Source organism: Rhipicephalus sanguineus, chromosome 1, assembly GCF_013339695.2.
Source record: "Rhipicephalus sanguineus isolate Rsan-2018 chromosome 1, BIME_Rsan_1.4, whole genome shotgun sequence".
In the NCBI taxonomy this organism is placed as follows: domain Eukaryota; kingdom Metazoa; phylum Arthropoda; class Arachnida; order Ixodida; family Ixodidae; genus Rhipicephalus; species Rhipicephalus sanguineus.
In genome coordinates, this window is record NC_051176.1 from 200,561,837 (window position 1) to 200,583,005 (window position 21,169).

At 45.3% G+C, this 21,169-nt stretch overlaps 2 protein-coding genes and 1 long non-coding RNA gene across 3 annotated transcripts; 1 reads left to right on the forward strand and 2 right to left on the reverse strand.

The window, feature by feature from the left end:
* Positions 1 to 18: 18 nt before the first annotated feature.
* LOC125759659 (uncharacterized) lies at positions 19 to 8,311 on the reverse strand. Its single transcript, XR_007417280.1, has 3 exons — positions 8,094 to 8,311; positions 3,433 to 6,159; positions 19 to 1,502 (listed from the first exon to the last, which is right to left on the reverse strand). It is a non-coding gene; the product is annotated as an uncharacterized LOC125759659 (long non-coding RNA).
* Positions 8,312 to 15,809: 7,498 nt separating this feature from the next.
* Positions 15,810 to 17,475, forward strand: LOC125757015 (uncharacterized). The gene is made up of 2 exons (XM_049412082.1): positions 15,810 to 16,067; positions 16,297 to 17,475. Exons 1-2 carry the CDS (start codon positions 15,897 to 15,899, stop codon positions 16,708 to 16,710), a joined length of 585 nt encoding a protein of 194 aa, XP_049268039.1. The 5' UTR covers positions 15,810 to 15,896; the 3' UTR covers positions 16,711 to 17,475.
* An 811-nt stretch (positions 17,476 to 18,286) lies between these two features.
* On the reverse strand, positions 18,287 to 20,122 carry LOC119381191 (uncharacterized). Its single transcript, XM_037649146.1, has 2 exons — positions 19,392 to 20,122; positions 18,287 to 18,872 (listed from the first exon to the last, which is right to left on the reverse strand). The coding sequence occupies exons 1-2, from the start codon at positions 20,120 to 20,122 to the stop codon at positions 18,287 to 18,289; spliced, it is 1,317 nt and encodes a 438-aa protein (XP_037505074.1).
* Positions 20,123 to 21,169: the final 1,047 nt, after the last annotated feature.

The window sequence follows — 21,169 nt, forward strand, 5'->3', positions numbered from 1 at the left end:
AGCAAATAAATGTAGAAATTGCATATGTCATCACACCTTTATTGCCCAAAAAATTGCATTTATTGCACATTCATCAAGCAAGTGACCTATGCAGGACACTATCTCTGCAAGCTCAGATGTGCACGCGCAGGCCTTGCATTTATGGCTTTGCTATCTCGGCAGCCCTCTGTTCTATTGCTACCTGTGAATGTGCCAAGCAGATTGGTCTGAACGGCATCACAAGTAGCTAAACACATTTTAGAGCGCAATGAACTGGGCTAGTTGGTACTACTTCATTATGTCACAGTGCGAGGAAAGAAGCCAAGGCACACAGTGCTGTGTCCCAGCTTTTTCCTCGTTCTGGGAGCACTGGAACAATGAACATTTGAGAACATTCACTTGGAGCTCCTACCATCACATTTGGCTACATGCTCCAAGCCCAGCTCGTCCAGACATGATTCAAGGCATCACAGTTGTGTTCGCATACATCATCTGTGTAGAGAACAAGTTATTTTGAATTGAAAAATGGCCATCCACCTGTTTTGTACAAGGCTACCAGGAAATCCATACTGATTTCTCAGAAAGGAAGACAAAAAATTCGTACTGTTCCTGGGCTCAAGCCTGGAACCAACACCTTTCCAGGGCTGTTTCTCTACAACTGAGATAGCCAGTAGGCTAGCAATGGGCAGTGTAAGGGCCAATTAGTTGAAAAGTCAAAGCACACAGAATGTGGCAAATGGGTCCTGTGGAAACGTGCAGCAGCTTTTAGCAGAAGATTCTGCGTTAATATCTATTTATGAAAATCAAACTTGAAAGAAAAAACATTACTTGCAGCTGGTTATAAGCTACTTATACCTACTGTGCTTTCCACAGAACTCATTTGTCATATTCAGTGTCCATGCGCTTCAAACTGAATTTGCCCTCGCACTTTGATTACTAGCATACTGGTTAGCTTAAATGGTAGAGCGACCACCCCGAAAAAAAGTCGTTCTCGAGTTCAAACTGTGGACCATGTCAAAATTTTTCACCAACTAAAATGCTGTTCTTTATGAGAAATCCATATGAATTTTATCGTAGCTTTGTGCAACAAATGGGAGTGGATGGCCATTTTTACATTCATAACCCTTTCTATGTTGTGCAAAACTCCGCTGTTATAAATGAGTCATTTTCTAGCAGCCAACAGCACATCATAGTGTTTGTAGATCTGGAGTGCTTCCCAATACAGACCACTGAGAATGGCACAGTTGCATTGTGGGGCAAAAGTATATGGACAGTTTGTGCCACTAAGCAAGCTTATGTTATAAGGCCCAGCAGCACATAGTGCTGGCGTTGTTGACATTGTTCCTTGAAAGGCAGTGGGGGTTAACATAGGCTGAAGTTGAGGCATCTCCGTTGTAGTGCAGACAAAACGGGTGCAGATAGTTCGTTCATGCTACTGAGAGAAAGTAACGGAAGACATGGCAGCAACACACAATGCCGTTTATGAGTTTGCAAGGCAGGCCAACTGCACCAAGGCGGATGAACTGCAAACAAGAGAGCCACATGGTGTTTCTAAGTGTCAGGCTGTACGTCACGAAAATTTAGCTCAAGAAAGTGAGCCCATAGTGTGCACTATAGGTGACCGCATCTGTTTGTATATAACATGGCAAATAAGCTGATTGGTACAAACTGAGTGAGAAGAGTTTAGCAAGAGTTTCATGCCACGTCTTGAATGTGCTTGAAAAAGTGCGTGAGCCAACATGTTAATAGGCTGCTATCGAACAATGTATCTAGTTTTTCTTTTCTAGTAAGACCTGTATATCCAAAAGTTGGCCTCCCAGACAAATATGTATTATGGGTGTCATACTGTCAATTTTGATCACGATGGGACCTGACCTGGGTAGAATTTCTCTACTGTGATTATTTACTGTATGCAAGTTGCAGAAACGAGTCAATCACTGTTGAGAAATCTGACCCTGATTGGGCTTAATTGCGATCAGCAGTGCACCATGTGACAACGGTATCATCCGAGTTAGTTTCTAAGTATGGTCTACATCCAAGCCGTGGATGGATCAACCTGTAAACCTAAAGCGGCGGCACTTACGACTGCAGTTTCGCAAAGTCGTACTCTGTCTTGCTGCAGCTTTTAGCACACCATTCTTTCTATAACTGTTTGAGACGCTTTGTATACAACTGTCTACATCACGTTTTTGCTAGTCGTGTTGACTAGTGGCTAAGAAAGAACAAGATACATTTAAGAGTGGATAAATTGAACCTCCTGTATAATAGATCTGTTTTCAACTTCATTTTGCAGTGTACTGTTAAATATTGACTATTAGCAGAAGGCACTACCATGTTTGATGTTCCGCTTTTTCCAAGTCACCTAAAAAGTATAATTTATCTTTGCTCGAAATGATCATAACCAAAAAAAGAAAAATTAGTACTATATTTCTAGCCTGAGATTTCATTCTATTTTTGCAAAAAGCAGAACATGAATGACTTCAGGTTCAATGCAATTGCAGTTTAATCAAGATTAGTTACTATAAAGCACATACATGACAATATTTTTGTTGCAACGTCGAGTCCCTTGAGATAATGTGCAACTCTGACGAATTACAGGCAGTTCTTCATAGATCGCGTCTGAAAGGGTTTAATGTAGTCGAATGAAAGCTCGCACTTGAATCGAAAGTTCAACCCGACTTGCAGCTCAGTTGTAGCAAGTTCTACTGTGAGTTTAGTTCTGATTTTTTTTTCTCTTTTTTTTTGCACGAAGTTATACAGAACACACCCTCAATTGGTGCGCTGCTGGCAGGCACTGATTAGTTACTGCATATGCTACCTTTAGGTAGCGTAGTCAGTAACTCTAGCACTGATAAGAAATCAGCGTCTTTAGGTCAAGGGTGCTTGAACTCTTCCAAAAACACCCCCTTTCGTGAAAACGAGCAAGTGTAGCGCAAGAATTTTCAAAAGCTTTACGTTGCGAGGGGTGTTGGACGTGAACAATTCTGTCTTATCAATAATGCAATGTCCTGAAGCACTGACAGTGTAGAGGTCATCAAAAGCAAGCTATCGCTTCCATTATAGCACTAAAAGCGCCTTCAAAGCAAAGCTGTCAAATTGAAATCACGGTTTACATGTATGTACAAAAAAAAAAGAGGGGGGGGGGGGGCTGGGCAGTCATCGACGCCCATTAGCAAAGCAATATTTGTTCGCGGCAATACCTAGTACATCTGAATTTGCTGCACAGCTTTAGCTTATATTTTGTGTGGTACCCGCGCGTTCATGCACGTTCACGATCGTGTCCCGATCATCGGAAATGAATTTTCAGAGCTCGACTGGCTCGATATCACATCTAGCGCAAGTTAACGATCAAAGAGCTCGATACCTATCGAAAGCGCAGAGCATGACACTCATACAAAGCACAATGTTGAATTGGAAGTTGCATCGGAACGTGTATCTTACCAATGACCTCACCTGCAGTGGTGGGCGAGCGGAGTCGAGTACGAATATCCACGGGTGAAAAAGGCACCACACCTTCACGTGTGAGAAGACATACCCTAAACTCGATAGCGAGCGTTAATGTTAACATTACCGCGTACAAGAAACTAGCGAAAGAACAATTTACATCGCGCAAACGCTGCAAATTGCAAATAAACAATCCGCCATTGCAGACGATGTCGATGTTGATCGAGCTCTCCTCTGTAATAAAGGGTTCGCGCCGTAGCCAGAAAACGTGTGCAAATACCGCTGCAATAATAATAATAACAACAACAATAATAATCTAAGCATTCATAAAGAAAGAAACAGATCTAAATCGATTCTGACTCTGTCCTCGTGGCTTGAAATGAAACTGCATTGCATTACTGTAATGAATGTAGCGCAGAAACCGCATGCACAAGTGTGCATTATCAACACAGGAAGACACAACCAGGTTAAGCTTTGACAATAAGGCTTTATTAAAATGCTGGTTTGGTTCCTCCATAGCTTTGGGAAATCAATGTCATTTAACACCTCTACAATCAGCAATACAATATCTGAAATGAGAAATCATAAGTGAGAAATGGGCAGGTCAGCACATTCACCAATCGAACACTTTGCATTCCAGTCAATTATTAATTACAGCAGCAGTTGTGTCAGATAGAGCAGATGAGACATATGAGTGACTTAAATTTTATATTTAGTGGAAACCTCGGTCCAGTGCCAACATCAACACATAGTACTTTTCATATTTGTTGAGGCATGTGGTCATCATTGGCAATAATAATAATAATTTCTGGGGTTTTACGTGCCAAAACCACGAGGTAGGTAGAGGCACGCTGTAGTCGAGGGCTCCAGAAATTTTGACCAGCTGGTGTTCTATAGACCATCTGGTGTTCTTTAACGTGCACTGCCATCGTACGTACACGGGCTTCTACCATTTCGCCTCCACCGAAATGTGACCGCCGCGGCCGAGATCGATCCATGACTTTTGGCTCGGCACTGTTGTGGCCGCCTCCAGCTTTGCAATGCTTTGCACTATGTGCAATGCCCGACTCGTTTCAGTTACTGTTTCAGGTGGGCTCTCATAGTCGTTATTGTCAGTGCTTGACAATGTGTTATCAATGACCACACAGTGAATGTGCTTGCACACTTTGAAGTGTATCAGGTGCGCACACACTGCACATTCATTGCATCTCAAGGGACAGCAAGCAGCATCCCCGACTTTTGTCACCGTATAAGAGTGCCCTTTAGTAGACTGAGATGGCACAGTCCACGTGCCGTCTTCGTTTAATTTGGCACAACCTGCCATTTCAGTGCCAGATCTGTGGTACCTTTCAACTGCACTCAACTTCTTGCCCTTTGATCATCTGGATTGCCCTCTTCATCAAAAAATGATATGTCAAGTCCATGAGTGCAGACATTAGTTTATCAACACGCTTATCCTTCTTTCCCTCCAGCATGCTGTGCTTCATCGTCCTGTGCATGCTCTCAGGGTGCATGTTGGTGTTGATACCTGCCCTCGTCCTAAAGCAGTAGGCCCGCTCTTAAGGTCTAACTGCATAGTTGTCCTTGAAGTACTTCAGAAAATCCCTCAGTTTTTCTTCCTCAGTGTCAAGGAATGATTGAAGATACTTTTCAAATTCTTGCTGGTCAAGGAACTCTAAAAGGAGTCGCACGTTGTGGTACACGTCTGGCCTCAGTTGTTTTTCTACAAACTCGTATCTTCTTCTGCCAATTCCTATCCACATGCCAGGTGCAGAGAAGTTTCTGCTGAGGGACACCCATAACTGACGACCATGCCTTGTAAAATTGTGAGGCGTCATCAGACATAAATGTCTTAGCAGCCACTTTTTCGTTGATGGCACACTCAAGAGACCTGAAAAAGCTGCCAAGTTTTCCTCATTCATCCTGTTGCAGATGAAATAGGCTATAGGTATACCTTATCCCACTTCATCTAGCACTAGAAGAGTGGTCAGCTCAAACTGTTACCCTGTAGTTCCATGTGTTGAGTCAAGACACACAGTGCCCGTGCCCAATTCTTCTAACAGCTCTTTTTGTGGCTCTGTCATCAAAGCAAGGGCAAAATCTGTTGCACCAAAAGTACCAGTTGGGTCCACTGCACCTTGTGCCTTATACAGACAGACAAGTGTTTCACCTTTGTCTTACATTGCTTTCACCCACATATCTACACTGACAGCATCATTGGTGTGACACTGTTCAGGAGCAGCAATGTGAAACTGCCGTTTGATATTATGCAGAGTTATGCGTTCTGCCAAATGTGCTGGCCTCAGCTTACATGCCCCCAACAGATGTTCTTATATTATTCAATATGGTTTTCATGGGCACACCACGCTCCAGGTCCTCTGCTACGTTGGTTAACCCCGTTGGCCTTTTCTTTGTCACTCATCCTCAAGTGCTGAATTTCTGCTTCATGGCCATAATGCTTTCTTTGGTACCTTACATTTATGGTGATATCTTCAGGTGCCGGGCTCTGAGTGTTCTCCTTCTTCGTCACAGTAATAAATGAAAGACATATCTTACCGGACTTGCAGGTACCCTGACTTTTTTCTCGACGATTACCATGACCTTCCTTTGGCCTAGCCACTCCTGATCTATTAGAGTAGTAGTGGCTCCTCGTTTCCCCACTGGCCAGCTTTTTGGGAGCCGTGTGAAGAACAAACCAACAGTTCGCCTCTTCCTGAGCTTTCCATTCACTGAATTCTGTAATACAAATACAACATAGTATCAGAGAGAGACATTAAACCAACGAAAATAGTTCCAAGGCCTTAGACATAGATTACAGGGGCGTAGCCAAGGGGGGGGGTTGGGGGGTTCAAACCCCCCCCCCCCCCGAAATTTTTTCAATTTTGCTTGCGTATATAGGCACGCACACATACAAACGCACGCACGAACATACATAAAGTATGGTTGAACCCCCCCTGAAAAAAATTTCTGGCTACGCCCCTGATAGATTAATGTCAAATGTTTTATTTTGCTCCCTCACTCTCTCTGCTTCACAAAATAAATTAAGTCCTTCAGTTACCCTTCATCTCATTCAGTGCACTGATATTCTTTCTGAAAAACTTCTGAAGCATAAGTTTTTGACCGAGCTTACGAATGTGCTATCAACGGCAAAAACGACTGGGTGATAAATGTGACATGAGATGAACATGGGTTTTAACAAAAATGGGTCATACAAATGAAGAAACGAAGTATACGGCTTAACAGCGGAGGTCATCAAAAGGTATTAAAAAAAGCCTTTAAAAGGTTAAAACTTAAAAAGTAAGAACAATAAAAGTCAACAGGTTTTGCAAAAACACAAAATCTTTCTTCGAGAGCACACGTTTTTCAGAGTTTTGTGTGACCTTGCGGAGACCTTGTTGCACAGACTCAAGAAAACCAGTGATGTGCCTCCAAAAAACAGAGATGGGACAAAAACTGCTGTTATCCCATACGTGCACCAAGTGTCACATAGGATTAAGAAGGCTGCAGGGTGTGCAGGAGTCAGTGTAGTGTTTACCGCCCACAACAAACTTTGGAGGCCTGTGCAAGCGTGTAAACGTGAACAGTGAAAGGTCTGACATGCTGCAAGAAGCACACCACACGGTTTTTGTCTTGCAAATGCGGCATCGTGTATAAGATTCCGCTCTCTTGTGGATGTGTTTACACCGGCCAAACTGGCCAATGTATTAACGATCGCATGCGTGAACACGCCAACAATTTAAAAGTCTGACAGCAACATGGCCTTACACTGTGCAGCTTGCGGTTGTACCCCCTTTCTTGACCAGGCTGTCATAGCTCGAGAAATATATGATGCATCATGTGCAGAACAGCTCGGACCCAGCTGTGTCAGCATGCCCTCTGTGTCACTCTCGAAGAAAGAGTCTGCGTTTTTGCAAAACTTTTATTGTTGTTCTCACTTTTTAAGTGTTAACCTTTTCAAGGCCATTTTTAATACCTTTTTATAGCCTCCTTTGTTCAGCCGCATCATTGTTTCTTCATTTGGATGACCCGCTTTTTGTTAAAACCCATGTTCATCTCATGTCGCATTTATCACACAGCCGTTTTTGCCGTTGATAACTCATTCATGAGCTCGGTCAAAAACTTCTGTATGGTATCAAGGGTTTTTTTCGCTTTGTCGCCCTGTTTCCATGGGCACGTTACCACCTGTAATCTTTAGCGAGAAAAAAAAAAGCGTAAGGAAGAAAAAAAATTAAATTTTTTTTTTGATAGTCTTGTTCTGAAGCACTCGATGTTACCACGTGATGAGTGTAGTGCATTAAATGTTAGTTGGAAGTAGCGCTCTATGTGTCGTTTTCACTGTCCCTGTCTTGTGCGCTCACCTGTTTCAACACATCATGTATCCACCGGACATATTTGCTCTGCTTTGTTTTTAGAGGGAAAACAAAAAAGCGACGCAAGCGGCAGTACTTTCAGCGTGATCGAGCAAAATTGTGAAAATTAGTGCCTCTGTGCATACTTGTTTTCTTTTTTTTTTTTCTACGCGACAAGCACATGCGAATTATAACTAGCTGGCAGAGTGAATGCACGTGGAAGCAGTCATGTGCTGTACAGCCTCACCACAAAAGATGATAAAAATGCACTGACACTGTCTTTTCCAACAACTATAAACTGAAAACAGGATGGGTACTCACCTTTATCTTTGTGGAACGCCTGCTGCACGTATTCGGCGGCGAATTTGTGCGCTGCGATGTGGTGCTCCCTACCTTAATGCTCCCCATATTTTTCCAGTGAAGACAGGCCAACGCCACAAACGTCGCATTTCATGGGAGTATTGACTTTTGCGGCTACTTGACGACACCGACGACACTTCGTGACACGTGCGCGGAGACAGCGCCGGCGGAGGTGAAGACTGAAGATGACACTAGGACATTAGGGACGAAATTCATCAAGCACGTGACATACTAGGCACTCCGTGGCGACACGGGGAAAAGTCAAAACTAACTTAGGGAAAAAAAGTCTTCAAGTGACGTCACACGTGAGTGACGTAGAAGTGACGTCATCCATTGTTCGCGAGAGAGCCCAGACTCCGGCTATGGTACTCCGGCGAAACGCATGTGTTGTAGTGGCCGCCATTCGCGCTATTTGACTTTTTATGTAGGGGCGCCCTCGTCGGGCCTAAACTTCAAATTAAAATATTCTTGAAATAAGCAAGTTTAGTTGTTTGCATACTGTTACACTTCAATAAACAAATTGCTGTTTATACGAAGTGGCCTTGCCTTGCCAGTTACCACGTCATCAATCTTTTGTAATAGTTTTTGCTCCAACAGACTCGTAGTTGTCAGCAGCCTATCGGCATCATTATGTTCATTTCAAAATATACGGCGGCAGAGGCAACGTAACGGTTCACGGTGCATTCGGATGGGTCTCGCGCTCTTTCGTTTCGCTGTAAAAGTTTCCAGTCACTGCCGGCCGAGACACTCGCTTTCGTTCTATTTGTTTTGACTCGTTGAAATGCTTTCGCGAAACGCATTCAGCAGACTTCGGGAGAACGAAGGGACCGTTGAAGCGTTCACCGGATGAACACTCGTTTCAAGCTCGTGAATATACGAACCGGTGAGTATAAAAACCCACTGCTTCAGCTTTTTACCAATGACCGTGTGGGTGTCACACGGAGGCGACGCACTGCAATATTAAAATTTTCAACGTGTCAAACTCTGTCGATGAGAAAACGTGCGATACTTGAGGCGTGGCTTCAAGTGGGAGCAAGTTGCTGAGTTTATCGTTCGGTTCACATTGACCAGGCCGCTGCAATAAAGAAAGGCAACTGCGTCACCAACGTCTCGCATGTATCTTCGTAACTAGCCCGCATATCAGTGCAAAAAAGATACGAGTTATATTTTGCCGCAGTCGCGTTTGAGAAGCCAGGTTTAGAGGTCTCATTTCTCCTGTTGTCAGTTTAGGTTATTTTTACTGCACATTTAGTGCAACGAAAGCTTCACATAATTGTGAGTGCACATTCACTTTATTGTGATGAAGAAACCGGCACTATAATCAGAAATATTTTTGTTTTTTTTTTCTACCATAGTCTCCTGGTCTGACAAGGAAACAGCTGTGTGCAATGAGCAAGGCACCTGTTACATGACACGCCTGTAAAGAAGCTAGCCCGAGTGAAACAACATGCATTATAAGGTACGTTTACATATATGTATAACAAACCGCTGTTTTTGTTCACTGTGTTTATACGTTTATTTTTCCAAAGTTTAATATTCACTGATAATGCTTATCAATATCTGGTGATGTCATTGTTTTTCCAGGATTGCCGGGCAACGACAGGATGACTACCCCCGAATGTCCACCCTGCAAGTGCGGCGAAACATGTGAACGTCTGCTACAACAGGTCATCTTGAACCTCACGCTTGCAATGCTGTATTTGTGAATGGTTTACCAGGCATCTCATGGAGGTGTGCCTACAATCGTCCACAAGTATTAGCTGTCTACTGTGTCATGCAATCTACACCGCAATAGCGTTGAAATTGAGCACTAGCTCCGTGCATTAGTTACGTTACCTGGCACTGCTGAGCTCAACGACGCAGGTTTTATACCCAGCCACGGTGGTCACATTTCATTGGGGGCGAAATGCAAAGACGCTCGTGTGCTTAGATCTGCGTCTGAAGTTCAGCGAAAGACGGAAGCTTGAAGAGACGAAGAATTTGTTAACAAGAGGTGTCGCTGGAGCAAATGTTTCGACAAGCAGACTTGTCTTCTGCAAGGCTACAACTGCGTTTGTTTAACTCCAGTCAGTTAGAATCAATCTAGAGTTGCCCACTACTGTATGACTCATAATAATATCATGGTGTGTAAATTATAAATTTAAGGGTAAATATATAGAAGTCTGTCTGGCTGGGTAAGATTATAAGAATAAAAACACTCTCCAGCCACATTTAATCATTAGTCTTCTTAATTTAAAAAAAACTAAGAGACCAAACGGGTCTCGAAACGTAGGGTCAGTTTTTTTTAATTATAAATCGCATAACAAAACGAACATCACGGCAGTGAGGGGAATTAACAGTCTTTCCAACATCTAATAATATGTAGGGTTTAACGTCCCAAAATCACGATACGCCGTAGTGGAGGGCTCCGCAAATTTCGACCACCTGGGGTTCTTTGACGTGCACCTAAACCTAAGTACACAGGCCTCAAACATTTTCGCCTCCATCGAAAATACAGCTGCCGCGCAACGTAAATGCAACATTTAGTTGTGCCTTATGAGACAGTTTACACACTACGCTGAAAACTGTTTTGCCTTAATTAACTGTGTTTAGATCATAGAAGTTTACAAAAAGATACGACAAAGCTTTACAAGGCTGTGCTCAATTACATTAGCCTTTGCACATATGTTCAATGGGCTCCTTCAAATTATTACAGCTAATAAACAAATTATAAGTGTGACGAGCACTTCTTCCAGCACAGCTTCACCAAGCACGTTTACGTTGTCGTGATGAGTGAGATTGTGTTCAGTGAGTATGGTAGTGTTTTCTTTTTTACATAGCAGAGAAACGTGCCAAATTTGTTTGAACACACCTACTTCTGCTGTTTGATTAAATTAACATGTCACAGTTGTAGCACCTACCCCTATGAAGTGAAAGTCTGTAAACTACTGTCACGAAAAAAAACCTAGGAAATCGAAGAGGTAATTTAAAACATACATGAACTTGGACTTATCCACAGCCACACTACAAGATTTTACGTATTGTCACGGGGTCGTGACGTCGACAAAAGCAGCAGTCGGTGTGTCCAAGATGAAACTTTTTGTTCGGCCGAACTTGTGGCCGGGAAACGAAAAGTCAAACTACAACAATACACACTGCACACTGATAGCGGCGAACAGGCGTCGGCCGTCGATAAACTGATCTGTGGCAAGGCGCGTCGGCATTTATACCTGCGGCATCGAACATTCCAGCATTATCACTGGTCGCTGCGTTAGTTCGACAATAAACTGAGCTGTTTGCAATTGCACGTTCCAGCCTAACAGAAGATCCTAAAATAATCTGGAATGTTCCCAGACATTCTGGCACGGTTTGTGCAATGCAGTAACTACACGTGCAATTGGCCAATAACATAAAACATACAAAGAAAGGAGCGCATGTGACAGTATTTCAAGCCGGAGCTTCTAAAAGTAGCAGGGAGAATACATACTTGTGCTCCCAAGCCCAAATATATTGAAAAAGTAAATAACACAATAACAAGTACGCAATATATATATGACCTTTATTTATCCAGCATTGGCACAGGTTCACATCGTGCCCCACAGTTTGATTTCGTGAGTGTTTGCTTGCAACAGAGTGCTCAAGTTCTATCGACATGTCTATGTGATACAGAGATTGTGCTTGCGGCTGAGCAGTTGTTTAGTGTTCTGTGCGAACACCAACGAAGATGTACACTGCATGCCTAAAGCTTATTTTCTTAGAATTGTGCTTCTAGAATCTGTAAGCACTCGCCTTATATCTCTGTTTCTTTAGCATTCATCTACGCTGCATACTCAGCAGTCCGATTACTACTAGCGCCAAGAAATTCTAGCTGTAGAAACTGTGTAACTGAACTATATCGAGGAACAAAACGAGCCTGGAATATTTTCTTCCACCTATTACCTGAATACGTACTACCTATGGTATGAAGAATAAAAGGCAACCACCGACCAAATAAATGTTTTAAAAAGAAAGAAACGACGTTTCGGCTTCCATACGGAAGCCTTGTTCACAATGAAGCCATGAACACCAAAAGCATCTAACTATACAGGTTTCAGTAAGTCACGTAAGCACCGCGCATAGCACGAGGGAAGGATTCCAACATTACGATTCAGTGTCTGTTCAGTAGATTGTATCTTGAGGGACTCAAGATTCAGGCGTGACGTCCAGTTTCTTTCCTTCCCGATAATGCTCGCATTCAACCAGTCTATAGTGTGATTAGTCGTGTCCGCATGCTCCGCCAGTGCATTAGATGCCACTTTCTTGTTTTTCACATCGTTCTGATGCTGGCGCAGGCGCTGTCTGAAATTGCCGGTCTCCCCGATATAAACACTATCGCAGTCCGCACAAGGGATTTTATACACAACACCAGGAAAGGCTTCCTTCGGAAGTTTGTCCTTCCCACCAACAAGTGTGTGCCGTAACTTGCGTACAGGCACGTGGGCTACTTCGACGTCGTAGCTACGCAGAACGCGTGACAAAGTCTCACTTATTCCGGGCACATAAGGAACAGCTGCGCGTTTTCTCTGTCGGATACTGGCAGGCTGTGAGGGAGCAGACATGCGATGTTCCACCGCATTAACAAACGCTGGCGGGTAACCGCACGTCGAAAGGTCCTCCCGAACCATCTTTACATCGGCGTTCAGGTCTTCGGGATTCGTGCAAAGGCGATTTGCACGGCCTAACAAGGAGGCAACCACTGACCTCTTATGAGTGTCAGGGTGAACAGACTTGAAGTTCGGGTACCTGCCAGTGTGCGTGCCTTTTCGGTAGACAGAGAAAGATAGCGCTCCATTGGTCCTTTTAACAAGAACGTCCAAAAAGGGTAGCCTCTGGTTAGCCTCCATTTCCACGGTGAACTGAATGGCGGTAGATTGATTGTTGAGGTGTGCCGTGAATGCTTCTAAAGCAGAGCGCTCGATGACACAAAAACAATCATCAACATAGCGAAGGAAAATTCTTGGAGATGGGCTGAAAGAAGCGAGAGCCCGATTTTCCAGCCATTCCATGGTTAGGTTCGCAGCAGTCACCGAGACAGAGGCACCCATAGGTGCTCCGTGAACTTGCTTGTAGAAGACCTTGTCGAAGCTGAAGTAGGTGTTGGCAAGGCAAAAGCTGAGAAGCTTTCTCAAATCCGGGACATCGAAGGGAGACCTTTCGGCAAGATGCGGATCAGCTTCAAGAGCCGCAGCACACGACTCAACGGCGAGATCAGTGGGAATGGAAGTGAACAAGGAGACCACGCCAAACGAAACCATCACCTCGTCTTCATCAAGGACCAAGGAGCCGATTTTTTCAACGAAATGGGCGGAGTTGCGCACGTGAGTGTTGCCTTGTCCAACTAGGGGTGATAGCATTCTATGAAGGTAGCCGGATAGCTTGTGCAGGGGAGAACGGGTGAAGTCAACTATGGGCCGAAGAGGAACATCCGGTTTGTGAATTTTCGGCAGGCCATACAGAGCAGGGGCCGAGCCGTTGTGACAGAGAAGCGAGTAGTAAAGGCCTTTGTGCTCAGGCGGAACAAAACGAAAGACGTCCGAAAGGAGCTTCTGTAGTTCCTTCTGTACCTTCAACGTAGGGTCACGTGTGAGCCGTATGTATGTATCCTGGTCTTCAAGTAAATCCAGCATCTTTCGTTTGTAGACGGCAGTATCCAGGACTACCGTGGCATTTCCCTTGTCAGCTGGGAGGATGACGATTTCACCGTTTTCCCGAAGCCGTTTTTATAGCGCCGCGCTCATCAGCGGAAAGAGGGGAAGGAAACTTCCTTTGGCGCAACCGAGACAGCACCCCGACAACGCGGGTACGGGCTTCATCCCGGTGAGACTGATGAACTTGGTTGACAGCGTTTTCAGCAGCACAGATCACCCTTCTAACGTCCGACGCTGGTCCAGTATTGAAGTTCAAGCCAAGCTCGAGAACAGAGGACTCGGCAGGATCCAGTCTGTACGTAGAAAGGTTGTGTAACGTCACTGTCGAGCCTTCAGGGCGACGCAGCTTGGTTGGTCCCGAAAGTCGGGCAAGCTTGACTTCATGCGCATCCTCGGCTTCGAGGGAACGTAACTTGGCCTGGTGATTGGCGTAAAGCTGGATGCTAACAAAGTGGTCCGGGCAGTGGAACTCGAGGTGACGCCGAGCAAAAAACGCTTCATTCTCAAGTTTCCGGATGTCGTCACGGCAATTATTAATCCTTGCTTGCAGCAGAAGTCTCTCGGCCTTTGCGACGACACTAAAGCCAAAACTGGAAGGTACTGGCCTGTTCAGGTGCAGCGAACGAGGAATGAGGCCTTTCCTCTTGCAGGTGAGGTTGAAATCCAGGTGAGATTTAAAAGCAGTCACATGGGTTGTCAGCGAAACGAAACGACGGATGTCGGTGATTAAAGATTGGCCATACGCCCGGCGAAGGTTGATGAAATCGAGAGTTCGACGGAAGCCCGTCTGGTCGGGACGAAACATGAAGAATAAAAGGCAACCACCGACCAAATAAATGTTTTAAAAAGAAAGAAACGACGTTTCGGCTTCCATACGGAAGCCTTGTTCACAATGAAGCCATGAACACCAAAAGCATCTAACTATACAGGTTTCAGTAATACCCCTGTCACACGGCAAATCTAATGTCATTTACAACAAATGTCATTCGTTTGTAATGTCATTTGTTTGCTGTCACACGGGAGAAATAAGGTCATTTGACGAAAATGACATTTTCCATCGAATGGGTTCGCGAAACTCATTCGCATTCGATTTCGGACCGAATGCGTAGTCTCGACGACAGGGACCTTTCACGAAGGTCGCTATCGACTTATGTATATTTAACTATTGTAATTTGTAAATAGCTTATTTTTAGTAGGTTAGTGAATGGTTGACTTGTGGGCATTAAAGCACGCCCAAATGTTTCTGCAAGAAAACTGCGCGCAGCTACAGACGCTAGACGGTGGCCATGTTTCAATGCCACTCTGTTGTCGTAGTTGCCTTGGTAGCCTGTAGCACGTGCGTTTGTGTTGATCCTCCGAGTAGCGCGTGCGTTCGTAATGTGTGAACCGGAGCCTAGAGGCCGCGTCCAATGGACGGAGACAGAGACATTTGTGTTTATTAGAATCTGGCAAGATCACATTGGGGACCTTCGCAGAGCGAAAAGGAATGCGAAGGTGTACGCGGCGATCGTTGAGGCGCTCCACGCCGCGGGAATCGACAAATCACTCAAAGCCGTCAAGGCCAAGATAGAGAATCTTGGCAACAAGTACCGGTAAGTAAATTTTTCTCCTGTTTATTACTGCCACGCAAACATCGTTGTTGCAATTTTGGCGTCAGCATGTCTGTGTTGCTTGTTAGAGCATTGCGTTGGGCCTATCGATTGCGGCGTGCTTTGTGTAGGGTGCGGCACCGCTTCAGTGTTCGGCGTGTTTTGAAAGAAAGCCCTCACCTCTGCGGCGTTCTCTTAGAAAATTTCCTATGCCGTACTGGCATAGGGTGTATGTTTGCGCTGCGAATCTGCGCCGCCGCAGAACCATAGCGGGAGCGGCCGTATTCCCATACACCAGTGTTTGGTAGAATTACGCGAGATCGGATCGAAAATATTTAGCTGTTAGCCTGATTTCGCATAACATTACGACTTGTTGCTATGCCATTCACCGCGCCGCCGCAGTTACTGCGGTCACATTTTGTTTTTACCTAATGCAACGAGGAAAACCAAGCACATGCGTTGCTGTATTTGCAGACTAGAAAAAAAAAAGACAAGAATGCCTTGTATTGATGCTTTCCGATTACCATTACAGAGAAATCTGCAGAAAGAAATCTACCGGACAAGGAGGCATCACCTGGAAATTTTATTGGGAGATCCATCAATTTTTAGGTACGCTCCCTGTCAATGACAGGAGCTTAACGGAAGAGATTGGCTGCGGGCCTGGAGAGACTGTGGATCAGGTGAATGCAATATGCATGTTGTATACACTGTGGCAAGGTCACTGTAGAGCTGCACTGAGCAGCTGAATGTTAGGACACTTGTCATGATAATTACATCTTTTATTATAATATGTTGTGTATAAAACAGTCTCATAGTTTTGTAAAATGACAGCTCACATGTATAACTACATGGATGGTCGCACACACATTGCAGGCATAAAATCTACAGTATTTGTTTTTCTTCTTTCAGATTGTGCACAGCATGGTGCATGGCACGTCTGAAGAAGAAGCAGTTTGCGGTGAGCCTGATTTGCCCAGCCCGGCCCGGTCACCACCCCAGCCCAGCCGTCCCCCCAGCCCTGTCACTGCTGATGGCGCTGACCGCATTACATCAACACCAAGTGTCCCCACCACACCTGCAGAAAACACCAGGGCAACGGCCCCACTGCAGCCTACTAAGCGCACAAAAAGTGACAGCAGGCGAAATCACAAGGACACCCTGCTGGCACAGCTCGTAGAGGAGCAGAAGCTTATGCGACAGTTTCTGGAAAGCTCAAAAAAACAAGAGCAGGAAGCTCGTGAACGCCTTGCCAAGTTTCAAGAGAAGGCAGGCGAAAGAGAGGATCGTTTGATTGGCATTCTTGAAAAGATAGCAAATCAATAAAAGTGCTGTTCCAAAAATATGTGAAGCATTTCTTAGCAATCTAAACACTCTTGGCCGTTTCTAACTATCCAGCAGCCCAAACCTGTGCGTTCACATCCTTATATACCAAAATTGGCACAGGAAGATATTAGTGTATGACAAATATGACTGACGGGCGCCAACACAAATAACTGACACGCATGTTGCGTACATCATGAAACCCTTTCGCATACCACAGTCCACAGCATGCGGGTATGTGCCACAGGTGAATCATGTTCTGTATCAACTAAGGACAGCAAAAATTGGCATGGAAGCATTGAGACTGTTTGGAATAAATAAAAGAAAGATACACTTTTTAAATAGTCTGCGATTTTAATGTGACAGCCAAATGCTGGGAAACATGCATCAACAACCCTTAGCCAATACAGAATATGAATAAATGTATTACATCAACAGTTGCCTGACATCACTTGTGGTGGTAGTGCATCATCATCATCATCAGCCTGTGTACGCCCACTGCAGGGCAAAGGCCTCTCTCATGTTCCGCCAATCAACCCGGTCCTGTGCTTTCTGCTGCCATGTTATACCTACAAACTTCTTAATCTCATCTACCCACCTAATTTTCTGTCTCCCCCTCACGAGTTTGCCATCTCTTGGAATCCAGTCAGTTACCCTTAATGACCACCGGTTATCCTGCCGACGTGCTACGTGCCCGGCCCATATCCATTTCTTCTTGATTTCAACTATGATGTCCTTAACCCCCGTTTGTTCCCTGACCCACTCTGCTCTCTTCCTGTCTCTTAAGGTTACACCTATCATTTTCCTTTCCATCGCTCGCTACGTCGTCCTCAATTTAAGTTGAACCCTCTTTGTAAGTCTCCAGGTTTCTGCTCCGTAGGTAAGTACTGGTAAGATGCAGCTGTTATATACCTTCCTCTTGAGGGATAGTGGTAGATTGTCATTCATGATTTGATAATGCTTGAAAAGATGGTGGTAGTGCATACGTAATGTGAATTGTGGTTCCAGTTTTGGCCATCCTCTGTATAACAATGTAGTTAACTGTTTTGTAGAGTTGCTTGTCCCTGCAACAAAGCCTGCTTACATTTCACCTCCTGTGCTGTAACACCAGTGCCGGCTTCTTGTCGTACAATGACATAACCTTTACAAAGAAGTTTAGTCAACATGCCTGGTAAGCCCATGATATGCACACAAATTACATCCTCTCCGTACAACATCCTCCCTGTACATGTACCACAAAAATAATGAAATAAACTTCAAACTAAAAAAAAAAAAACAGTCCATCCATCCATGTTGTAACACTATGCTCAAACAAACAACATATGCAGCAAAAACAGCTGCTGGCTGACCGATTCCTATACATACAGCAAAAACCGCTGCTCACCGACTGTTTCGCATAACATCGATTCCCACAGTGAGGGATCAGCCGGAATTTGAACACATTGTAGTCTTTTAGCATACCAAGTAAATGTCCTGAAAAAGGAGACGAGTAAAAAGTGTTATTCTGATTGGCCCTCAAGAGCAGCTTGTGTCCACACTACATTGAAATGGAGAGCACACAAAAGTGCGTGCTGCTCTCCTATTGCTGCTGAGCTTGTCTAAAGAAATAGTTTGCGAGTGCCTCCCTCACACGTTCACCATCACCACTGGACACATCAGTGCTGTGGGCTGGCTGAGGATACTGCGTGTTGAAGTCATGCAGCTCCTGCTCCCATTGGTATTCAACTGGGTCTTTGAGTGTCTCGCAGATGTTGTGCAGCACACATGCAGCTCTGATGGCCTGTTTGGCTGTCTTGATCTTGCACTCCATTCTCTTGGAAGTGTATCTGAAGCGAGCCTTCAGCCTCCCGAAGGCATTCTCTACTATTCTCCTGGTTCTTGAGAGCTGGTAGTTGAACATCCTTTCACGGCTTCCTGTAACTGCGTTTGCGAACGGCTTCTGAAGGTTTGCCGTTAGAGGGAACGCTTGGTCACACAGTATTATTGGTGCTACTGTAGTTCCCTCAATGACGGAGACGGGAGTTTTGAAAAAGTCGCTCTCCACCAGCTTGCAAAAATCTGAACGACCGTACACAAAAGCATCGTGACACCTGCCCGGGCTTCCCACGTTGATATACCTGAATCGGTACTGATGGTCAACGAGTGCCAAGAGTATCATGCTGTACCTGCATGAGAAAGAAAATCAAAATCTATGAACAGCCAAATTTCCTACTTATTGCAGTAAAATGAGTGATTCCTTCAAGCGTGTTATTTCATTTAAGAATCTCGCACTCATTAGTGATTGCAAAAGCTTGGCAGCACGTCGGCCACAACCCATGAGTAAATGTAAGCTTTGCCGAGTGCATTCGCTCTTACATGCAAAAAGAATTTGCATATATGCTTCATCTAATCACGTTTGCTCATTTATCTGACGTTAAGCACTCCTGCATGTTTAAGGTAGCCGAAATTCACCTTACAGATACACGTTCGTGTCACTCAGTTAAGTAGTAAACTCGTGCGTTCCAAGAAATTTTATCTATAGTCCTGCGACAGCAGTACTTAGACAAGTATTTTGTTTTTGTTGAGAAACAACAATGTTTTCCCATGAGCCTAGTATTTACGTTAGCAAAGTGGAAGCATACATGTTCCTCGCACGAAAAATTGCTATGGCTCCTTCGCAGGTGAAGGACAGGCGAAATACTTACCATCCCTTGTAATTGAAGTAGTCAGTTGCATGCTCCTCTGGTGGAGATACCGGGATGTGACAACCATCCAAAGCACCGATTGCCTGCGGAAAGCCACTGACTCTGTGGAACTTCCTTATGTGCTCCCCCATTTCAGCACGGCGGATCATCCGAAGCCACTGGCCCTCAAGTGTTTTGATAACTGCCGCGAAAAATTCTCGGCATATTACATTCACTGTCGACCGACCGACTCCAAACAAATGTGCAATGGTGGCGTCTTCCGCCGTCGAACGTAGCCGGTACAGTCCGATGGCTATTCTCTTCGCCACTGACACAGCCGGCCGCATGTTCGTGTCTGCTCGTTCTAGCACAGGTGTCAGAACATTCACAAGGTAGTTGAATGTTGCAGGCGTCACACGTAATGACTGCCTGAAGTGCGCATCGCCCAAGTGCGGCAGCGTGCCTTCAAACCACCTTTCGTTGCGCTGAAAGGCCCAGCGCTCTCTCTGAATGGGATGCAGCAGCTCAATCGCAATAGCCGCCATCGTGAACAAGTTGGCGCACATCGCGTCCTCGCACGCTCGAGTGAAAGCTTCTTGCTCTTCAAGCGCAAGGCGCAGAAGTCTTTCCTCGCTGCGGTGTTTGGCTCGCATGGCCATCCAGGTGGTGATTACGCGCAGTAGCCGACGCCGTCGTATTTCGGGAGCCGGAACGTCGGTCGTGCTTCCTCTCATCGTCATGTTGTCGGCCATGTTGAATCTCGATTGGCCCTTGGCTTGACTGCTTGACTGGCTTGATTTTATGCCGTGTGGCCGTGGAAAATTGTGGAAACGGCTGCGCATATATTTTTACAGCAATTTTTTAGTGATGTCAAAGTTATTTTTGAGAGTACGAACGTTTAGCTGCAAGATTTGATAGTCCTTTACTTCTCCCAAAGTCACGGCTCGAGAGGGCAAAGGTCATGGTCATCATTGCAAAATGACATTTGTTTTCGCCGTGTGACAGCACGCAGGTAAAATGGCATTAGGTCCGCTTAATGTCATTCGTTGTGAATGACATTAGATTTGCCGTGTGACAGGGGTATAAGTCACGTAAGCACCGCGCATAGCACGAGGGAAGGATTCCAACATTAAGCGCTGGACACATGGTGCGAATTTGGATGCGATTCGTCGTACGGCTGTTCGGGCCAACAGCCGCATCCGACAGACGCCCAACAGGTTCCATCAGCGTGCGGAGACGATTCGCACGCCGCACGGGCATCCAACTTGCTGAATGTAGCCGCGCGGCTGCCGCGTCGGTCTGACGGCCGCAGCCAATGGTAGTGCGGGAGACGCCTGACGTCACGCCTCTGGTGGCGCGTTTGTTGCTTGTTTGTTTGTTTGCGCGTTTGTTGCACTACGTTCGGACGGCTCCGATCATGAAAAACGTTGGATAAACTTTCTTTCTGACATCAAATAGCCCATGACGTTTGAAGTGTGTCATTTGTGCAAGGCGGCGCCCGTTTCCTAACCACTAGGGAGATATCGAGCCGTGATGGAAGGCCACTTCGCAGGTAACAGCCGCACCGGCCGTCTCGGCGAATCGGCCCGCTTCGCTTCCACCGTTGCTCGTTAAATCGAGGCCTACGAGAAAACCAATTGCGCATGTAAACGCGTGTCATCAGCGTAAAAAGTTTTAATCATGTTGATAAAAATAAGTGCTCGACGATCAGCTCGCGTTTGATCGCGAACGGCGCTAGCGACAGCGTCCGCCTTGCTAGGCCTACGCTCGGTGTCGTGACAGGCCTACTCTCGGAGTCG

Coding starts and splice junctions, on each gene's coding strand:
- LOC125757015 (XM_049412082.1), top strand. CDS start 15,897: ATGCTTTCCGATTACCATTACAGAGAAATCTGCAGAAAGAAATCTACC. Junction 16,068..16,296: donor CTGGAGAGACTGTGGATCAG/GTGAATGCAATA, acceptor TTCTTCTTTCAG/ATTGTGCACAGCATGGTGCA.
- LOC119381191 (XM_037649146.1), bottom strand. CDS start 20,122: ATGGCCGACAACATGACGATGAGAGGAAGCACGACCGACGTTCCGGCT. Junction 18,873..19,391: donor TACTTCAATTACAAGGGATG/GTAAGTATTTCG, acceptor TTTCTCATGCAG/GTACAGCATGATACTCTTGG.